This window comes from Rhamphochromis sp. 'chilingali' (assembly GCF_963969265.1).
Source record: "Rhamphochromis sp. 'chilingali' genome assembly, chromosome: 8".
Taxonomy (NCBI): Eukaryota; Metazoa; Chordata; class Actinopteri; order Cichliformes; family Cichlidae; genus Rhamphochromis; species Rhamphochromis sp. 'chilingali'.
Window position 1 is genome coordinate 25,168,856 of NC_137935.1, and position 19,361 is coordinate 25,188,216.

A 19,361-nucleotide genomic window follows, 5' to 3' on the forward strand; every position below is an offset into this window, starting at 1 on the left:
ACATTGCACAAAAATGCTTTTTTTTTTTTTAAACAAAACGAAACAAAACCTCCCTGATACAAATTAAAACCCACCTATGCAAACTGATATTTGAAAAGAAAAACTGTTAGACTGTTCAATAAACACTCCAGATTAAAAAAGAAGAAGAAGAAGAATTTTCTGGCAATTATTTCGTAGTTCAGCCTTTGCAAGGTCAAAGACTTTTACTTTTGGAAAGTACTGCAAGAGAAAGTATTTACTTGCCACATAGACTGCGTGAAGTAATTGGATTACATCTAACATTCAAAGTAACATTTGCAAAGCACACAGTGAGTTTCCTGGAATCGATACACAGCGTGTCCAGACATGTACAGTAATTGGCCACTTTTACTGCAGTGCTGAACTTTTGTCCTCTGTGTCTTTGCCTTGGTTCAGACACACACACACACCAGTGTGCACACCGCTCACTTTTTTCTACCTCAGGTGGATATACGAACTTTTTGTTTCAGAGTGGGCTTTGGAAAATCAGTTTTCTTCTGGTTGCCACTCTTTTTACAAGTTAACCAACAGTATTAAAAAGAGAGAGAGAAAAAAACAAGGACAATGAAGAAAATAACAGGCTACGTCAAAAGCTCTGAACTCACCGTTAACACCTTCATCTTACATCAGAGAGAGGATTCAAGAGTCGATATTTACACTGAATTACTGCAGTAGTCGCTGTATATCCCCTGAACGCTGCTCTTCCTATTAGATGGATTAAGCACAGGCTCAGCCAATGGTGAAGCAGCACGCTGACATCATAAAATCTGCAGCAGAGATGAGGGCTTAGCAAATAAATAAATGTGGCCAAGTTAGAAGGAGAAAAGCAGGCAGGCTAAACAACTCTGCTGTGTTAACTTTTCCTTTAAACTAGTTTAACGTGTGAGGTCAGAGGGGACCGTGGGACCACACGGGCCAGCACATAAGGGCAAAGCAAAGGCATCAAATAAAGCACGCACAGACAGAGGGTTTGTAAAACATCTCGATAGAAACCAGCTGAATGGAAACGGTACTACTGATCAACCTGTGGAGCAGTGTAGGTGTGTGCGTGTGTGTGCGTGAGAGAGAGAGACCGGGTCTTTGATGTAGACAGGCTGATCACAGATCAGATACACGCGCTTCGTATCCAGAAAGCCAACCCCTCTCCCTCCCTCCCTTCCTCTCTCTGCCTTTGATCTCGGTCTGCCCTCGATCCGCAGCGGCTCAGAGTCGAGCCGTGCCGGGCTGGAGGAGCAGCAGCAGCAGCACTGGCATGGTGAGCGGACCGGTGCGGGAAACAGCCCACCACACCTCTCACCGGTCAGCTTTGGACTTCTAAGCGACACTCTGTAATCAGCAGGCCCCGTTTGTAGCAGGTAAGAAGAGCTTTGATGTCGCTTTTAGACGCTCGTAGATAAACGACAGACCGAGCGTTGATTGTATCCACAGGACGGGACAAACCTCGCTTTAAAGGCACGAGACGACTGAAACTCTCAGTCTGTGCACGCGTATTTGGAGAACTTATTCTCCAGTATCCAGTCTATGGTTGCAAAATGTAGTTTTCATTATTTATTTATTTATTTATTTATTTACACACTTTGAAAAGGAAGAAGAAGAATGACACGTCCCTTTTGCAAAGCTGTGGATGCTGTCTTAACAGTTTTCCACATAAAGGAATTTTAATCTTTACTCACACACTGTCTGTATAGTTTTATAGGCTACTTATTTACAATGAGCTTGAGCTATATTGGTGTTTATAGTCTGAATATTCAAACGCACAACTTCCATCTTTTTATGTGATATTAAACGGGTTTCCTCCCTCCCTCCCTTCGTGCTGGCATATCTGGTTTCTTTGTGAACTAATTTTCACTTAAATACCCAATAAAAGTGTTTTGTGTTTTTGGTGGGTAAGGTTTGTCCGCCCAGCAAATTTGCATTTAACAAACCTTCAGCAAATCAGTGCTGTTTAAAAGTTTAACCCTGAGCTTGCTTGTATTGGGTGGAGAAGAATCAAATCACATCATTGTGTTGTTTAGTCTCAGATGATTTTACCCAACCAGCCTTTCTTCCTGATAGACTCTGCACTTTTTTCTTTTCTTTTTGTTAGGGTCTATAACTCTATAATAACATACTTGTGCACACTCACTTGTCTGATTGCTGTTTTTGTTCTTTCAGCTTCAAGCTCTGAGTGGCCCATCAAAATGGTTAGGATGCTTCAGAACACCTTCTCACTTGTGCTAACGTTGCATGTCCTGTATTCATCTCTGGTAAGTTTTTTTTAAAAATGTTTGCACAAACTTAAAATGGATAATTTTGCTTTGCATGTCTTGTCTGTTGCAATGTGTGCAAGGGAAGCTGGATGACACGTGAGCCAAATGCTTTCAGCTATTTAAACAGTTTGTATATATTCTGCAAAAGTGAAAAACGGCAGATACACTGCATATGCGTTAAATAGGCGACTGCTCAACCTGTGGGATCAGTAAAATCTTTGCTGAAGAGATTGTCAACCGCTGTCTCTGGGCTTAGCATTCACTGCATTGTTGCTTTTGACTTAGATTCTGCTGCTGAAGCTTTACAGTTTTCCCACAGGGCTCATTCAGGTTCGATCTTATCTCTTCCCTGTAGGATCGAGACTTATTTTCAAACAGGAGTCCCAGGGTTTGAAGGGAAGGGAGGGCGGCCTCCATATATGATTATGGAATCAGACTGCTTTATCTGTTCTGGATGAAATGCAGGAATCTTCTAACTTTCTCCAAATGATTGTCTCTCATTCAGATTCACGCGAGAGCCGAAGAGCAGACCAGAGAGTGCCGAGAGCAGGAGTACAAGGACCGCTTTGGAAACTGCAAACCCTGCAAGCAGTGTGATGCAGGACAGGAGCTTTCAAAGGTTGGATTTCTTCTAAACTTTTTTGATTTGTCCACAAGAGCGTTTTCCCAAAAAGCAGTGTGTGCCTCGGTTTATTTAAGAAATGGAGAGTGTTGTAATCCATAACAGGTCAGCCGAGTCAGTTTCCCAGAGCTGAACAAAGTTGGCGGGAATTGTGGGGGAAAACTGTTGGTTTATGAAAAGAATGGACATCACTGTTTAGAAAAGTGTATCTTTCCCAGGGAACAGACATTATTTATTACTTCCTGTCTTTCATGCACAAAAACAGCCAAGCTGTTATTAGCTTTTGTAGAACACCGACCCTTCATTAATCAGTCACACCCATACTTTTGACCTTCTGCAGCTGAATGGCTTCCATTGTTTTTCCCCCCATTGCGTCTCGTCCAAACTTATTGTCTTTACTGTTTGAAGGCAGCCATGCCTAAGCTTGCTGCTCTTTCGACTGGGAATACAGTTTTTTCCACCACCTTAGCCACAGGTTTTTTTTGTGTGTGTGTTTGTGTGTGTGCGCTCGCTTTGTACAAACAAGCCTATTTAGTGTCAGTTAAGGCTGGTAAGCAGAGGCTTTCCTCTCTGGCAGCAGCTATGTGCCTACCTACTTCTGCAAGTGTAGGCAGTGATGTAAAAGTGAGTAACTGAATTAATGAGTTTGATTTAATAATGATAGTGGAACACATTAAACCTTGCATATCCCCTTCCCTGCACGCTGGTACGACACAGTAAAAAAACTGAGATAATTAAACCAAAGTTTCTCATTTCTTTGAACACCAAGTCCCCACCTACCTGCTGTTAAAACCCACTGTTTGCATGCAGCGGCCAATCAGAAGGAAGGTGAGGGAAAGGCAAGCTAAAACGGCTTATTTCATACAACGGGAATACTGAAGGGCCACATGACTGATTGTTTTGAGTTATTTTGAATTATGAATCATTCAAAGCTACTCTAGTAGACTCCAAAAAAATTGGTCCTGTTTGAAGGGTAATTTCTCTAACACTTTTGTCTTTGTGCTGTTTGATTGATTGTTTGATTGATTGATTGATTGATTGATTAATTGACTGATTGATTGATTGATTGATTGATTAAAAAGCAGCACAATTATTATAAAAGCATGTATATTTGACAGCGAACTGTCAAAAGCAAAAATTAAAACTTCCAGACTGCAGGATTTGCTGCAGTAAAAAAAACATTAAAAGCTCTTAAAGTGAAGAATATACTGCACATAAAACATCTGCTAAACTGACTTTACACTTCAAAACATCTTTTAGCACGGACGAAAAACTCTGTATCACCCCCCCCCGACATCTGTTGCACACATGCATTTAAGTCTGGATCGCCTTTAATCTCAGTGCACACAGACATGCACTCTGTGGTTGCTGATACGCTTCAGTAGTCCTCGTGTTCCCCTGCAGCGTCGACGGGCATGAATGCCGCTAGCCACCCTGGGGTCCTGGTTAATAATTGGCTGCCTCATTCTTTCTCTGAAGGTAGCGGGATGCTGGCTCAAAATGGAAACCTGGGCCTTGCTCTAGGAGAAAGTTTCCCAGAAAAACAACTTTGTGATCTGAGCTCAGACAATCTGTCTGTATTCTCAAAGGCTAGCCTGACTGTCGAGAGGGAAGCAAAAAACTTTTGGAGTCCCTCTGTGCAGCTGCCATAGAGATCTCAGAGGAATGTGGCCCAGTTTGCTCTGGAAGTTTGCCTCTGGAAGCCGCTCTGAGGCTGGCTGACAAACATCAATTAGCTCCTCCACGCTAACTGTTGCTAAAAGAACCACCCATACAGAGGGAGCATCAATTAAAACCAGTTCTCCCTGACGTACTTCACTTCAGGTTTCATTATAGGAGGTTACTTAGTTAAGCTGTGTTGCATCAAGCATGAAGGTGAAGGCGTAAATCGCCTTCCAATGCATGCTGGAAGATTGCCGGGGGCATTAAAAAAGCGAGGCAGGAACACAACTTTGGCATGTCAGCATCTTGTAGAATGTAAGGGAGAGTGTAGCATTTCCTCTGGCCACACTTCTGGGACAAAGGACTTCTGGGTGGCACTGGCTAAAGAGAGGGAGCAACAGGCAGCAGAAGTGTCAGAGTCACAGTGATCGTTGTGTTTAAACAAGCCAGGCTGTAGTAGAGTTTAAACAGAAATAAAGAGAGCGCGTTATGTCCCACACAAAACACCTCTTTCAAGTAGCACGCCGTTGTTTTTCGTTGTGTTTCATCCCCCGGATCAGATGACTGGCAGAGCCTCCCCGCCCCCCTTGTGATTCCCTCTTAATCTCAGAAATATCTGTGCGTCTGAACTTGCTTCAGGTCCCAGCCAGCACACCCCCAGCACCACCGCCTTCTCTCCCCACACTACAGTGCTGTGTTGTGCTTGGCAGTCTCGCCCAAAGTAGATCAGGAGATAGGGCAGGGAAGCTGGATGTTAAGCATCAGTTTTTCTACGTGTTTTCAGGTGAAAAGCGCACGAGAGAACTTCATGCAAAACTATGGGAGCAGCCACGCTTTGAGGTTTATTTGCTTTAGTTGGGGTTTTTTCCCGTCTTTTTGCACACTACAGTTCAAATAGTTTTCTCCACAGATGATCGCCTTGATGCCCTCAAAAATGTTTTAACAGACTGTTTGTTACATTGCCCTTTTTGGGTATATAATGACTCCCGTCATCACAGATTTCCGCAGCAGAGTGCAGGCTTTCCTTTAGCTGCTGAACACGTCTCAGTTGGGTCTTTGTTGAGCTTTGTTAGCGAGGATAAAAGAAGAAAGGGACGGCTCCTTGATCAGAGGGGCAGGAACTGGCTCCATTTTCCTTTTGTTTCAGTGCTCTGACCTGCTTGTGTCTTTCGTAGCATCAGCCTTTCCTGCCATGCGGTGCCCCATGGACAGAGCTCGTGCCAGTGCCGGGCTGAGCGAGGACGAATCATCCCGGGGCCCCCTCCTTCATGAAGAAGTGGGTCACAGAACCACTGCGCGAGCGGGCTTGGCCGTGCGTTCTTAAAGATCAGATTCAAGAGTCTCTCTCTCTCGTGGTGTGCAATTGTGGGCAGCCAAATCTTTATCCTGACTTTCCCCCCTCTTTATCACTCATCGGTCACCCACATCCACTCCCCTCCCTGGGTTCTTCTGGTCTGCACGACTAGAGGGGTAAGGCCTTATATGGCGAGTTCACAGCAACAGCTGCAGAAGTCCAGCCTTATGGGTCCACCTCGGGCCAGGCCTTGCCCAGGGGTTCAGTGTCAGGCTCACATGTGTTTGGCTGGAAGCACTAAATTCCTCATCATCTTCTGTCCTGACTCTGTGGTGCCGTCACAAGATCACATCTTAGACTCCAGCCTCCATTTTTATTTCTTGCCAGCACGCTTCGCCAATCCTCCCTCCCGCCAATCATATCTAAACCTTCATCCCACATTCCAACAGGAACGCACGCCCGGCCGGTGAAACGGGACACGGGTGAAGAGAGAAGAGAAGGGAGAAGCCCTGTTTGAAGCTGACCTTCACTTTAATGATATACGAGCACCCCACCCCACCGCTCCCTGTGTGTCTTCCTGGATTTAGATTTCAGTGTGGTAATGCTGGATAACAGGAGGGCAGCTGCTGTGGAGCTGATAATGAATGATCGATGTATGATGTCATTCCCTCGGGGTAACGTCAGCTGTCATGGAAATGTCAGTTTGTCACTGAGGTCTCGCAGAGTCATTTTTAGAGATGTGACACAAAGAGAGGGAGAAAGACGGACAGAGGAAAGAACTGAAACAGTTTTGGCTTCTCCTTAGGAAAACTTTATAATGTTGCTTTAAAATGTTGAAGACTTTTGTGTTTCTACTTTGCCAGCTGATATAAAGACTGGGAAAGTCTTAAAAAACTCACACAAGCAAAAAAAAATATACACATTCAATTCCACACAACCAATAAAATAATAAAATCATATCTTTTAATTTACATTATCCTTATTTTTGCTTCGTTCAGGTGATAATGAAGGGCTTTTTTAGGCATTAGATCATTCACACAGTTGAAGGAAGCTGTGCTTTTTATGTGCACTTTGAATTGCTGAACACAAAAAGAGTATTCATCTTGTTTTCTCCATATACCTCTCCATAATCCTTGCCCCCTTCCTGAAGCGTTTCCTTTGCTTTGCTGGCCTCTCAATCAACGGGACACTCACTGAGTCTGCTTGGAGTGGGAGTCCCACACAAACGCAGCAATAAACCTGCAATAATACAACAGTGGGTGTCCCCTCCAGCCTTTATTATTCAAATGCATGGCCTTTCTGGGTCTTGCAGCGGAAGGCTACTCATTCATACTGACAGAGTCAGGGAGCTTATTGCCAGTGTAAGATGGACTCTCAAAAGAGGCAGGCCACTGTTCTCGTCTGATCCCGCGAGCCAAGATCGTTCTTTAATTCCAGACCCCCGGTAGTCCGCATTCAAGCCCTCTTTTCACCAGCTGCACATCACCCCAAACCAACAACCCCACCTCTTAGCCGGTGTATTTCTCCCATTAATCCTTCCAGGAATGTGGCTTTGGTTATGGAGAGGATGCCCGGTGTGTGCCCTGTCGGAGCAGTCGCTTCAAAGAGGACCGGAGCCTGCAGAAGTGCAAACCCTGCCTGGACTGTGGACTCATCAACCGCTTCCAGAAGGGCAACTGCTCCACCACGAGCAACGCCGTGTGTGGCGACTGCCTGCCAGGGTGAGAGGACGCGTCTTGCTGGTCAGTTTTACGAAAACCTACACGTTAATGGCATCTGTTTCGGTTAACAAACATTTGATTTTGTGTCTTGCACAGATATTACAGGAAGACAAAACTAAGCGGTTTCCAGGACATGGAGTGCATACCTTGTGGAGACCCTCCACCTCCTTATGAGCCCAACTGTAAGCACCTTTGCTTTCTCTGACCTCCTCTAACAGTTGGACTAACACGAGTGGGAGATTTTGTCCACTGTTCTCATGAACACACCCCATTCATTCCTAACTCACAATAGACGATGTTTTAACATGAAACAACAGGGATACAATAGTCCAAAAGTAAACATCATCCTCCATGACAAACTTTTGAACTCCTTGCCAAACTGCTGCTGGAACCAAAAAAAAAGGTGCCGGGCACGCACATGCCAGCACACGGTAGTGGAGTAACCAGCACCGCAGCCATATTTCATTCACCAGCCCTCGCTGAGCCGGCCAGCTACGCTATATGTGCAAATAAATGCTTGGATTTACAAGCTGAGCAGTTGAAAAGCTGAGTAGCATAATAGTGGATTTGCCAACAGTGGATTATATTAGTTCAGAGCATGTCACTCATTTAAAAAAAATCTGTTTGGATTAAATGCGCAAACTTCCTTAAACAAAAACCCAACGGCGTTCCTAATAACGACCCTAATTTTCTTTGTCTTTGTCCCAGCACCAAAGTAAACATGTCTGCAGGAGTGTGCCGCTTCGAGCAGCATCATTTATTTCCATTATGCAAAAAAACCCCAAAAAACAAGGAGGTGTGCTCCGATGCATTCACAAAGCATTGTGGGCTTGCATTCATGTAGGCTGCAGATCCAATTAACTTCTTTCTTCTGGCCTTTGTAAGTAGTTAAGTGCAACCTTATGATTTCACGTTTCCACATAAACCCAACAGGCGAGTGAACTTATACCTTTTGGTAATTGAGTGTGACTTCCTGATGGCGGAGGATACGGCAGCTGTTTCCAACAAGGCTTTTTTTTTTTGGCAACAAGAACATCGGGGCTGTTCAAGCCAGAGTTAACACCCCTGTGTCAAATAAACGAGGACAGCTCTGGGAAAACTCTTAAAAAGGGAAAAAAAAACAGAAAAACTTTTTTAAACTTTGCGCACGAGCCCCAGGTGTAAAGAAGAGTCGCTTCATCGGATCGTCTGCTCCCGGTTGGGTTTTTCATCTTTGTATCTCTGTCGGTGTAGCGCGTGTAATGAGCGCTGGCCTTGGGGCAGCCCCCCTCCCCGTCTGCACGTTCGTCCATCTGCGCAGCTCCCCGTTTTGATAATAGTGCAGCCCCCGTGAAACAAAATGGCCATTGTGTCTGAGAACATAGCTGGTAGTTAGCTCCTACAGAGACTCTCAGTGGAACATTTCCAAATGTTTGAAAATCTCGCCCCCCTTCCCTCCCTCCACCTCTGCCTCCAGTGTTATCTTGAGCAGGGTGGTGAAAACTTAAAGGGCAGATCATTCTAATAGGCCACATTGGGCCCGGGGGCTGGTGGTGGTGGTGGGGGTAAAGGTGCAGCTGTGCAGGGGAGGTATGCTGCCGTCTGTGGTGGACTGTAAATCTCAAACCGCTCCTTTCTTCTCCTCCCTTTTTCTTTTATGCCCCCCCACCCCCACCCCCACCTCCCCCAGTGGCTTCTTGGAGCTGAGTTAAAAATGAGGTTGTGTTTTATGGATTCCCTTCAGCCTCTTTAATGCGTTTCATCTGCTGAAGTTCTTCACTGTCACGGTAGATCTCAGAGACTAACACACGGGCGTGCAGACAGATACGTGTGCACGCGCGCACACATACACACACTTGTTGAAGGAATGCTACCTGCTCTTTGTGCCTTGTCCCGGTATCACATTTATTACAGTGTCAGAAAGGATTTAGAGCGAGTCAGACGGGAATTTGATCCTTATTTTTGTTCAGAGAACAGAGAAACAGTGCCGTCAGCTATAAACCACAGTTATATTATTAGGTATATTTGAGGCAGGTTGGAAAAACTGTGCTAATATTACTACTTCCTGATAGTGCTACTACACACACTCACTTGCCACTTCAATAGGTACAGCTTGCTAATAACAGGCTGGTCCCTCTTTTGCCTTCAGAACAGCCGTAAGCCTTTGTGGCACAGATTCAACAAGGTGCAGGAAACAGATTTTGGTCCAATCTCCCACTGGAAACATCACAAAGGTGCTGTATTAGATTGAGATCTGGTGACTGTGGAGGACATCTGAGTACAGTGACGTGAACATGGTCAGCAAGAATACTTTAGTAGGCTGTGGTGTTTAAGCAATGCTCAGCTAGTGCTTAAGTATGTCAAGGAAATATCCCTGAACAATTACACCACCAGCAGCCTGATCTGTCGATTCAAGGGAGAGTGGATGGATGCTTTCATGTTGTTTACTCCAGATTCTGACCCTACCATCTGAATGTTGCAGCAGAAATTGGGAAAATGCCACCCTGTCTGATGAGTCTCATTGCATGTAGCCTCAGTTTTCTGTTCTAAGCTGACAGGAGTGACATCCATTGTGATGGCAGTCCTATTTAGAAATTCATAATGCTAGAGAAAAAAAACAGAGCTTATAGATATATGTCATTAGCATATTTCTCTACCTTAAATTTTATACCACATAACATGTTTAGACTCTGATAGAGCTCCATTGTAAAAGCATTCAGGCGTTTTGACAGCTCCCAATTAAATACTCCAAAACTTTCGTTCAGCTCTACTAAAGAAGCTCTTAAAATAGTGTTCATAGACGGTCAAAGAGCCTTCAGAGGTGTAAAGAAGTGCTTCTTTTATTTGGACTTTGTGGCATTCCATAAAGTCAGCAGGCTATGAAAGGCTGTGGTTTATTGGTCTGGTTTGTATGCAGATAATATCAGCAGGTGAGCTCTCTTCAATGGACCAGTGTTGGTCTGTGTTTGCTGCAGCTGCTGCGTCTCCGATAACAGGCTGGCTTGTGATGCTCGCTTCGGATGAGCTGAATTTGACCATGACAATGAAGGCAGAGTTTAAACATAACGGTCAGACGTCAGATACAGTACAGAGAGATTATTGGCATAACTCTCACAAAACACAAACATGCTGATATTTCAGCTTGTCAGTGTCAGTGTGGGGTGAGGAATATATATTTTACCAATGGCATACAGTACTGTGCAAAAGTCTTGAGCTACCCCTCATTTCTTTATATTTTCATAGGAAATTTGGGGAAGAAGGTGTTTGCAGTGTGTTTAGGATCCATTGCCATATTGAAAAAGTGAAGCTGTTGTCAATCAGTTTTTTTCTAATTGGTACTGCATGGTAGATTAAAATCTGAGGGCTGAAATGTAGTCCCAAACCATTTCTTGACGGCCAATGCGGCCATTTCTGATAAAGCTTCAGTGAACAGTAGATGATCAACTGAAGTGACAGATGTATCACTCAGGTCCTGCGTGAGGCCTTTTTTTTTTTTTTTTTGTATTTCTTAAGGTTACGGCTTTTTGATCTGCTGTAGATTTCCGTTTGTCCCTCAATCTGTGCTGTCATTCGCATTTTTCACAGATTCAGCTAAAGATACTGGAACAAATTGTGTTTTTGCCACAGGTCAGCAGTAACAAGTAATGTTCTTTGCCAAGTTGTTTGTTATGTATGGGCACAAGGCTGGTTCATGCCTTGAATTAGGTGCTTGAATGATTGACAGGTCAGCATTAGGTGGCTTAACAAACAGAAACAAAACAATCCTCTGAAAATGGTCAGGTAGAAGGAGTGGACTGAACATGAGTAAACGTAACTGAAAAAGCAGCCAATGTCCAAAGAAAAACTTCAGAAAGCCTGAAGGACTATTGTTTGACATCACATCAAAGTCTGGCTCCTTATTTGCATATTAAAACCACTATTTTAGAAAACTGGCCAGATATAAACAAATGGTCTTACTGTAAGTAATCAGCTGGGTGCTTTAATGGCAATAATGATTAGATTATGAAAAAAAAAAAATACTAATAGGCACTTTGAAGCTGTACATCTATTTACACTTTTTTTCCAGGTAAAAAACTATTTCCTACCAAATACCCTTTCAATGAAAACCTTTGAATCCATCAGGTAACATGAACTTTGAATCCAGCTGTAACCACTGTTCAAATGTCTATTTTGTAAAAGTCTGCAAATGAGAAATTACATTAATAGTGCCTCAGTTGCATATTTAAACAAACAAAAATCACTAAACATAGAATATAATGTAAATAGTCAAGTGTGCAAATTTTTATTGGGATGTGTTATCCCATTTGTCTCCGCTGTCATTTAGTGTTTATTGATGCCGGAGCAGGATTGAATGCTTCACTTCACACAAAGTCTTTAGGCACAAAATCCCCTAAATAAAGTGCATTTTAGATTTTTTAATAACAAGCAATAAGTCATGTTTCTGACATTATGCTCTTTTCTGTGCTTATCTCAAACGTATCCTTTACTCTGCCCCCTCGGTCAAACTGAGTATTGTAACTCCGCTTGGCGTTACAATACTTATTATTTTAGTTGGTCTCTTTTTCTCCCCCCCTTTTTTTAAAGGAATGTTAAAATACCCCTATCCCCTATCTGTCTGCATTAAAGAAAAAAAAAACCCTCCACAAAGTTAAATGTTTACATTGCATAACAAAGAGCTCTTGGAAGTGAAAAGGCTCAAACCAGCTGTCTGTATGATTAATATACTGAAAGCAAACAGCAAAGTTTTCTCAAACAAATGTCATTCATTATATTTGCCATACTTTTCAGTATGCTTTGTGGACAGTAATGCTAAGCTAGTTGCACGTGTTCTCAGAGATAAGTTTATTCCAATCACACTGCTTTTGTTTTTTTGTTCACCTCTTCTTAAAGCTGCAGACTAATGTGGAGACGTGCAGCTTACATGCTACACATGTTACCCAGTCTCCTGATATCTCATCACCCAGGATGTCTGTGCCACACTGTTTCTGTGTATTGCTGTGATTAAAATCTGGAGAGGATTGAGAACGTGCTGCTGCAGACGTGCTTAGTTTTATAACCCTGCTAAATTTACATGGGTTAAGAAAAAATGTTGCCTAACCTTAAAAAAACAAAACAAAACAGCGTTTAGAAAGAAAAGGTGCAGCAAACTTGTTTTTATTATGTGTTGCAAATCAGGTTTAAAAACTACTGCCTTTAAAAATCTGCCAAATCAAATATCCTCGGCAACCTTGTGTGATTAACATTTGGGATAAATAACACACATAAGAGTTCAACATTTAAAACCAAATTTTAAGTTTGTTTTGCAATTTTTGGTTGTTTGTTTGTTTCTCTATCAAAGTATAAATCCTAAAGCCAACATATTTTTATCTGCTAATAAGGCTAAAGATTCAAATAATTTCAGAAAGTTGCAAAAAAAAGCTTCAGACTCCTCTTCACGCTTGGTTTTTGACAGTTTTTTCTACTCTTTGCTCTGTATGATGTCAGAGTGTTGATATGCCTAATTTGGTCATTTCTGGCACAGCAGCCCCACCCACCTCCCTGTTCAAATTATTGTTTATTTGCGGCAGCCAATCAGGAGGAACGTGGCTCACAGAGAGAAAAAATGGAGCTCAAATGGCTTGTTTCACATGTAAGATCTAATATCCCTGTGTTGGTGTTGTTCCTACATCATCAGAATAATGTTGGTCAAGGATCAACATTGTCTGGTCATTCACTTAGCATTAGCCAGAAAGTTAGCAATGACTTTACTTTCCTGCTTTGGTGGTCGACTGTGTGTAGCAACTAGTTGAGAAAATACAGGGACACTCAGCAGGTAAGCAGACAGACATTTTTGCTTGGGAGTCGGCAAAAGGGCAAAATAAAAAGCTTCAAAACTGACAGTTACTGTTAAGTGTATGCTAATGCTACAGCTCTGTCTATTGTTTGCTTCCATGTTTGCACAAAGTGGCCAAAAATACCACATAAAGCAGCTTTAAACAGCGTTAGAAAACACATAGAAGTTTTCAGTCTAGCTGCTCTTACCGTAGTTTACATTTGGAGCCTATATTTTATCTATATCTGTGGGGTGTTGAGAAGGATAATTATACATAGCAGGAGCCATTTTTTTTTTCCAAACAGCATTAATCCACATTATACGCTGATGTTCTGCATGTGTGGGAACTTGAGCTGCATTCTTTGTAAGCCTGCCCTATCCGTATGAGTTTTTGTCTTTGTGTTAAAGGTCACGAAGGTGGGTACACACACTGACATCACATTTCCCCTCAGGAAGGAGGACTGTAATGCCACGCTCACACACTCAGTGACACAACATTAAGCTTTCCCTCTGCCACATACACACTCCTATGTGCCCAGTATATCCACCTCTTGATTTAAAAGCTGTTAGGGCAGCCTGAGGGTAGAGGGGGGGAAACGACTGTAAATCATCTTCTGCAGAGTATGAAGCAGAGGCAGATGAAAGAATTTAACATGGAGTCTTTTCTCTTTGAACTCTACTTTTTTCATTAGCATGGAGATTACTGACTTGAGGCAAATAAAAGTTGATAGGCTGAGAACTCTTTTAAGAAAAAGGTATTATCCTCATATTTGTCGTCGTTGTTTTAACCCTTTTTTGTGTCTGATACCTTGCTGGTAAACTGTACTTCACATTTGTCTCCTTTCTATTTCCTTGGCAGGCAGCGGGCGTGTGAATCTGGTGCCGCTGCCCTCGGTAGTGACCAGTCCACGGGACATGGCTCTGGCTGCGGTCATCTGCAGCGCTCTTGCTACAGTGCTGCTGGCCCTGCTCGTTCTGTGTGTCATCTACTGCAAGAGGCAGCTGCTGGAGAAGAAGCCCAGCGGTGAGTCCCGATGCTCTGAAGCCGCATGTGTCACATTTTCTTGTGTCCAAAATAACCATCGGAATAAGAGCTGGAACTTAATGAGCGTGGTTGTGGCAGATGTGTAAAGTAAGATTAAAGTTTTAGTGCAAGAACATTTTCATGCACCTTGACAACATAGCAAGCATTGGACTTTGAACGCCCGCATCAGGTGCTGAACTTTCAGGGCACAGTAAAATTTCTAGTTCGATATGTACTCTAGTCAGGCGTTCCAAAAACAAAGGAAAGCTCATCAGTGTTCCAAAACGTATTTAGTTATACAACATCAAACAGTGTAGATAAGATGGCGATACGTTATCTCAAACGTGTGCTTTAAGACGTGCCGAGAGGGCAGCTATGTGGAAGCTGGAGTCTGTAGTCCTTACACAACGTAATCAGAGGTTTACACACCCCTTTTGGGCATGAATGTCGTGGTTATTTTTGGCTATTTATGGTTATTTTGCACTGTTCTTTTCCCAGTTGCACAGCATGCAGCCATGTGATTTAAAAAAACAAGACTTGGATGCACAAGTTTGAAATTATTTTGGATTTTTGGTAGTTTCTTTTTGCCAGCATAAAAAGGATTTGCTTGATAGCACTCAGTGGATTGACCAATATTCAGAACAATGGGAAAGTCCAAGGAACTCGGTGAAGATCTAAGATTTAGACAAGTAGGGAAGGTCTCTTTGAGGTATTTCTAAACAACTGCAGGTTTTAAGATCATCAGTTCAAATAACTGTACGAGTAGATCCTCGTGCTCTTCTGAAGTTTGCAGCTGCCCACATGGACAAGTCTTCTAGGGAAAGATTTTATTGTCAGATGAGACAAAGATTGAGCTGTTTGGCCACAATGACGAGAGATATGTTTAGAAGAGTAAAGGTGAGGGTTTCAAACTTAAGAACACTGTATAAACTGTCAAGCATAATAGTGGTAGCTTCAGCTTTACCTCAAATAAACAGCTAAACATTTAAAACTTGGGCACAGTTGGGTGTTTGAACAGGACAATGATTCCAAACGCACATCAGAACTGGTTTTGGGATAAAGCAGGCGCACATTAAGCTGTGAACTATGGTAAAAGCCAGGTCCGTACCAGCAACTCATTTGAATGGATTTAAATTCAAACTTGTGCACCCAATTCCTGGTCTTGAAAGTCGTTAAAGATGTATGCAATCCAACCTGGAAAAAGAACAAAGAAATATTCTGCATATGAAGGGACTCCATAGCTGTAAATAAGGCAGCTGTATGAACATGCCATTGCTCCTTTTAGCTCTAAGAACAGGGTGCAGTGTTGAGCTTTATCAAACCCTGATGTTGCATATTTGCGGAATTCTTGAGTCCAAAAATGCCTCAATATGTGAAACGTCCCCAGGCAAAGAATTAATGACATCACGTTTCCCTTGCTGTGCTTGCTCCAAACAAAGAGTGCGGTAGAAGTTACCAAGGAGGTACCAGTTGTGTATTGTTTTTTTGGTTTTTCATACTTGTGTGATGTAAAGTGAGTTAATTATTTCATCAGTAGTTTCAGCCAGTAGAAACACGAACCCCGCCCTTCACTCCAGCGAAATGCTAACAGTTGTTTTTTTAAATTATACAAAGGAATTTTAATTGGTCTTATGGACCCGAGGGTTGTAAGGCATTTCCCAACGCATAAGAGAGCATGTAAATTTAGTAGATAAACACTTCGGTTGGAGCTGGAAGGATTTCACCTGACAGAAGTCATAATACGAGCAAAGTTGTACCACACTGGTTTCTATAATTAGTCTTAAAAGTCCCACCTTTTATTTGGTAGTTCTCAATCGAGGTAATAATGCTGTTATAAAAGTTTCACAGTCATTACTTAATCTGTCATCTCTGTGTGTTTCCTCAGCAGCTTCTCTGAGGTCTCAGGACTGTCCCTACCGCGGAGCAGAGCTCTCCTGCCTGGACGCCCGCTGGCTCCATGACTTTCCACAGAGACCTTGCTGCCAGTGTCACCTGAGCCCCGGACACACCTGTGGTAGGCTGCGGTTCACATCAAAGGGATTTTGCACTGAAATCGACAGACAATGACTACAAACGCTGGGTGAATTTCTGTTTGTGTAAAGTTGTGTCCCTGTGTGTGCTGTTCAGGTCCCGTCCATCTAATCCCGTCTCTGTGCTGCGATGAGAGCTGCAGTCTGGGCCGCAGCCAGGGTAACAGTCCTTTCCAGTCCCAGATGAGTCTCAGTGAAGGGTGAGGATAAAAAAATACAACTGATATTTTAAGAGAGTTTTTTGGGGTTGTTTTTTTTTTTTTTTTTACAGCACAAAGAGTAACTAGCTGAGGTTAAGATGCTGCTGCTGAGTAACTCCATATAACTTGCATTACATTAAAGCTTATGATAACATGCTTGGTTTGGTTAACACCTTTATCCAAACATTTGTCAGCACAGACAGAAATGACTAAGAAACCAGCAGTGTTTGCACTACTTGGCTCTGCTGAGTGGCTAGTAGCTAAATTCAACATTAAAGCTCATGTCCAGCTCTGCATTTTTATTCTTTATTCTCTACCAGACTAAATGTGCATGATTCACAGTTCAAAACAAGATTTTTAGCTACTCTCTCTTTAACCTTTCTACTGATTGATTGCCCCTTGCAAACAGAATGTCTGATAATCAGGTGGGTGGAGCTTCAGAGTAGGCTAGTCAGCTGCAACATTGGTACCCTTCTGCTTTACCGCCTCAGGCCCAACGTTCTATTTTCAGGTGTTTCAACGAGGTGTTGCAGATACAATTTAAATGACACCTTTGAAGTGCTGACAGCACGCAGAAGCCACAGGGTGTGGCTGCAGACAGATTTGGGATGATATTAACTACAATTTTCTTAATTATGCTTCCCAGAAATGCAAACATGGACGAGGAGCTGGAAGGACATCCCGAGGCCGTCTGTAGGGCTGAGTATTTTGATGAACCTGCAGAAGGACCTGGGGCGGTGGGAGAAGAGGAGGATGAGGGGGAAAGGTGCGGGTTGAGGGACAAATCCCCTGAGAGGAGCTCACGGAGCTGCAGTGAAGCTGTGACAGATGTATCGACTCAGGAAGGTGAGGCAATATTAGCTCAATTCCTCTTTCAGAGAAGAAAACCAGAAACACTGATAGATTTTTTTTTAATTGGTTAAAAAAAATTAAATTCTTCATGTTTTATTGGTGTATTAACTCACTTGCTTGTGCAAAGAAAAAAAATCACATGGCCTCTCCCATGATTTAAAACACAGGCTCGGTATGAAATAAATCCCATAATCCCTGCTGAGAGTTAGAAGCTGTTCATCAACTGCTCTCAAACTCACGGCTTGCCTTTTTATAGCCTTGGACGCGACTCTGTGTCCATGAGGAGCAGCTGGTAAATAAAGTTCTTTGATGTAGACAAGACTGTCCTGTTTTAAGTCAGGTTCTTGGCTGGGCGAGGGTAGATACGTTACTAATCACTGCGTGTCTGCATTCCTCTTCCTGCTCTCTTTCCAGGATGACATAGATTTCTTTGGCTTGTGTTCCACCCTTGAACCACCCTGGACTCGACAACAGCCGTGGCCGGATCCTGTCTCGGATTTCTCACTAGTTCACCCCCATCAAACACAAAAAAAACAAAAAACACCGCAACCACCACTACATACACCCAGACAACCAGTGTGGCCACTCTGCCCACTTCAGAGCCCTCCATCTACCAGAACATGTGCTTACATGCAAACAAAAGCATAGAGACTGTGAATTCGTTGACCCAGAAGGTAAAAATCATATGAAGTTCAAATGTCGACCTATTACTGCGGAGCGCAGTGAATCAAAATGAGCCTCTGCTCTGCATCGAGAATGTCTTGCATCTTCATGTGTAAGAGAACAAGCAAACAAACAAACAAAAAACTGTACCGCTCATTTAGCAGCTGGTGTTATGAAGCTTTTGTGTGTAAAGTTTGAAGTGTGACGAAAAGTGTCAAAAGTGATTATGTTGCACATTGAAGACAATCTTGATAATATGGAACAAGTTAAGATGAGGAATGTCTAAGTGATAAATGTGTTGTAGATACTGTAAGATAGTAAATAGGTCAATATTTTTGTAACATAGGCATCATGTATGTCCCCCTCCCATGCACCCAGTTATGACGATGGTTGCGTTTGGTCACTTCCATGTGCCATTTTTGTAAATAAACCACTTGAACATGTTTACATACATTCTGTCATCATCTTTATTTTTTGTTAAATGTAAAAATTCTTTAATGAAATTAAAAAGTCAGTCATATGGATGAAGTTCTGAGGTCTTCTTTTTTTTAAATCAATAACTACGAACTCATAGTATGTACTGCGCTGCTTTGAATCAGTCACTCACTCGTGTGATAATAGACTTCTCTGCATTGAATCATTACTTGTTAATCTCTGGTTCCCTTTCATAGCACATCTTTTGTTCTGTCTTCCTCCGCTCACCCCAACCAGTTGCAGCAGGTGGCCGCCCCTCCCTGAGCCTGCTTCTGCTAAAGGCTTCTTCCTGTTAAAAGGGAGTTTTTCCTTTCCACTTGCACCAGCGTTTGCTCATAGGGAGTCATATGATTGTTGGGTTTTTCTCTGTTGTATTATTGTAGGGCCTCAAGGTGACTGTTGTTGTAATTTGGGGCAGTATGAATAAAATTGAACTGAACTGAATGTTGCTAAAGAATCAGTACTAATAAGACCAGGCAACATTTTCCAGTTTATTATATAATTTTGGTGATCCCAATGCGAACTGTAGCCTCAGTGTCCTGTTCTTAGCTGATGAGTGTCACCTGCTGTGGTCTCCTGTAGTCCATATGCTTCAAAGTTCCCGTGTTGTTACAACCAAAGTATGCAGATGAGCAGTTACTTGTTGCCTTCCTATCAACTCTGTCTCCTATGACATCATCAAGGCATTTTCATCCAGAGAGCTGCCACTCACTGGATATCTTTCTTGTCAGACGAGTCTCTGTAAACCAGTTCAAAGTCAC

General features: G+C 42.7%; 1 protein-coding gene across 2 annotated transcripts; it reads left to right on the top strand.

The window, feature by feature from the left end:
- The first annotated feature begins 1,216 nt into the window (after positions 1–1,216).
- LOC308401835 (tumor necrosis factor receptor superfamily member 19-like) lies at positions 1,217–18,650 on the top strand. Of its 2 annotated transcripts, none has more exons than XM_080890282.1 (10): positions 1,217–1,373; positions 2,173–2,264; positions 2,773–2,886; positions 7,388–7,566; positions 7,663–7,748; positions 14,217–14,381; positions 16,270–16,395; positions 16,509–16,611; positions 17,258–17,457; positions 17,878–18,650. In XM_080890282.1, the coding sequence occupies exons 2-10, from the start codon at positions 2,199–2,201 to the stop codon at positions 17,880–17,882; spliced, it is 1,044 nt and encodes a 347-aa protein (XP_080746408.1). In that variant the 5' UTR covers positions 1,217–1,373; positions 2,173–2,198; the 3' UTR covers positions 17,883–18,650. The 2 variants fall into 2 exon arrangements, with proteins under 2 accessions (XP_080746408.1, XP_080746407.1); XM_080890281.1 differs by having other exon boundaries at positions 1,218–1,373; positions 16,267–16,395.
- The last annotated feature ends 711 nt before the right edge of the window (positions 18,651–19,361 follow it).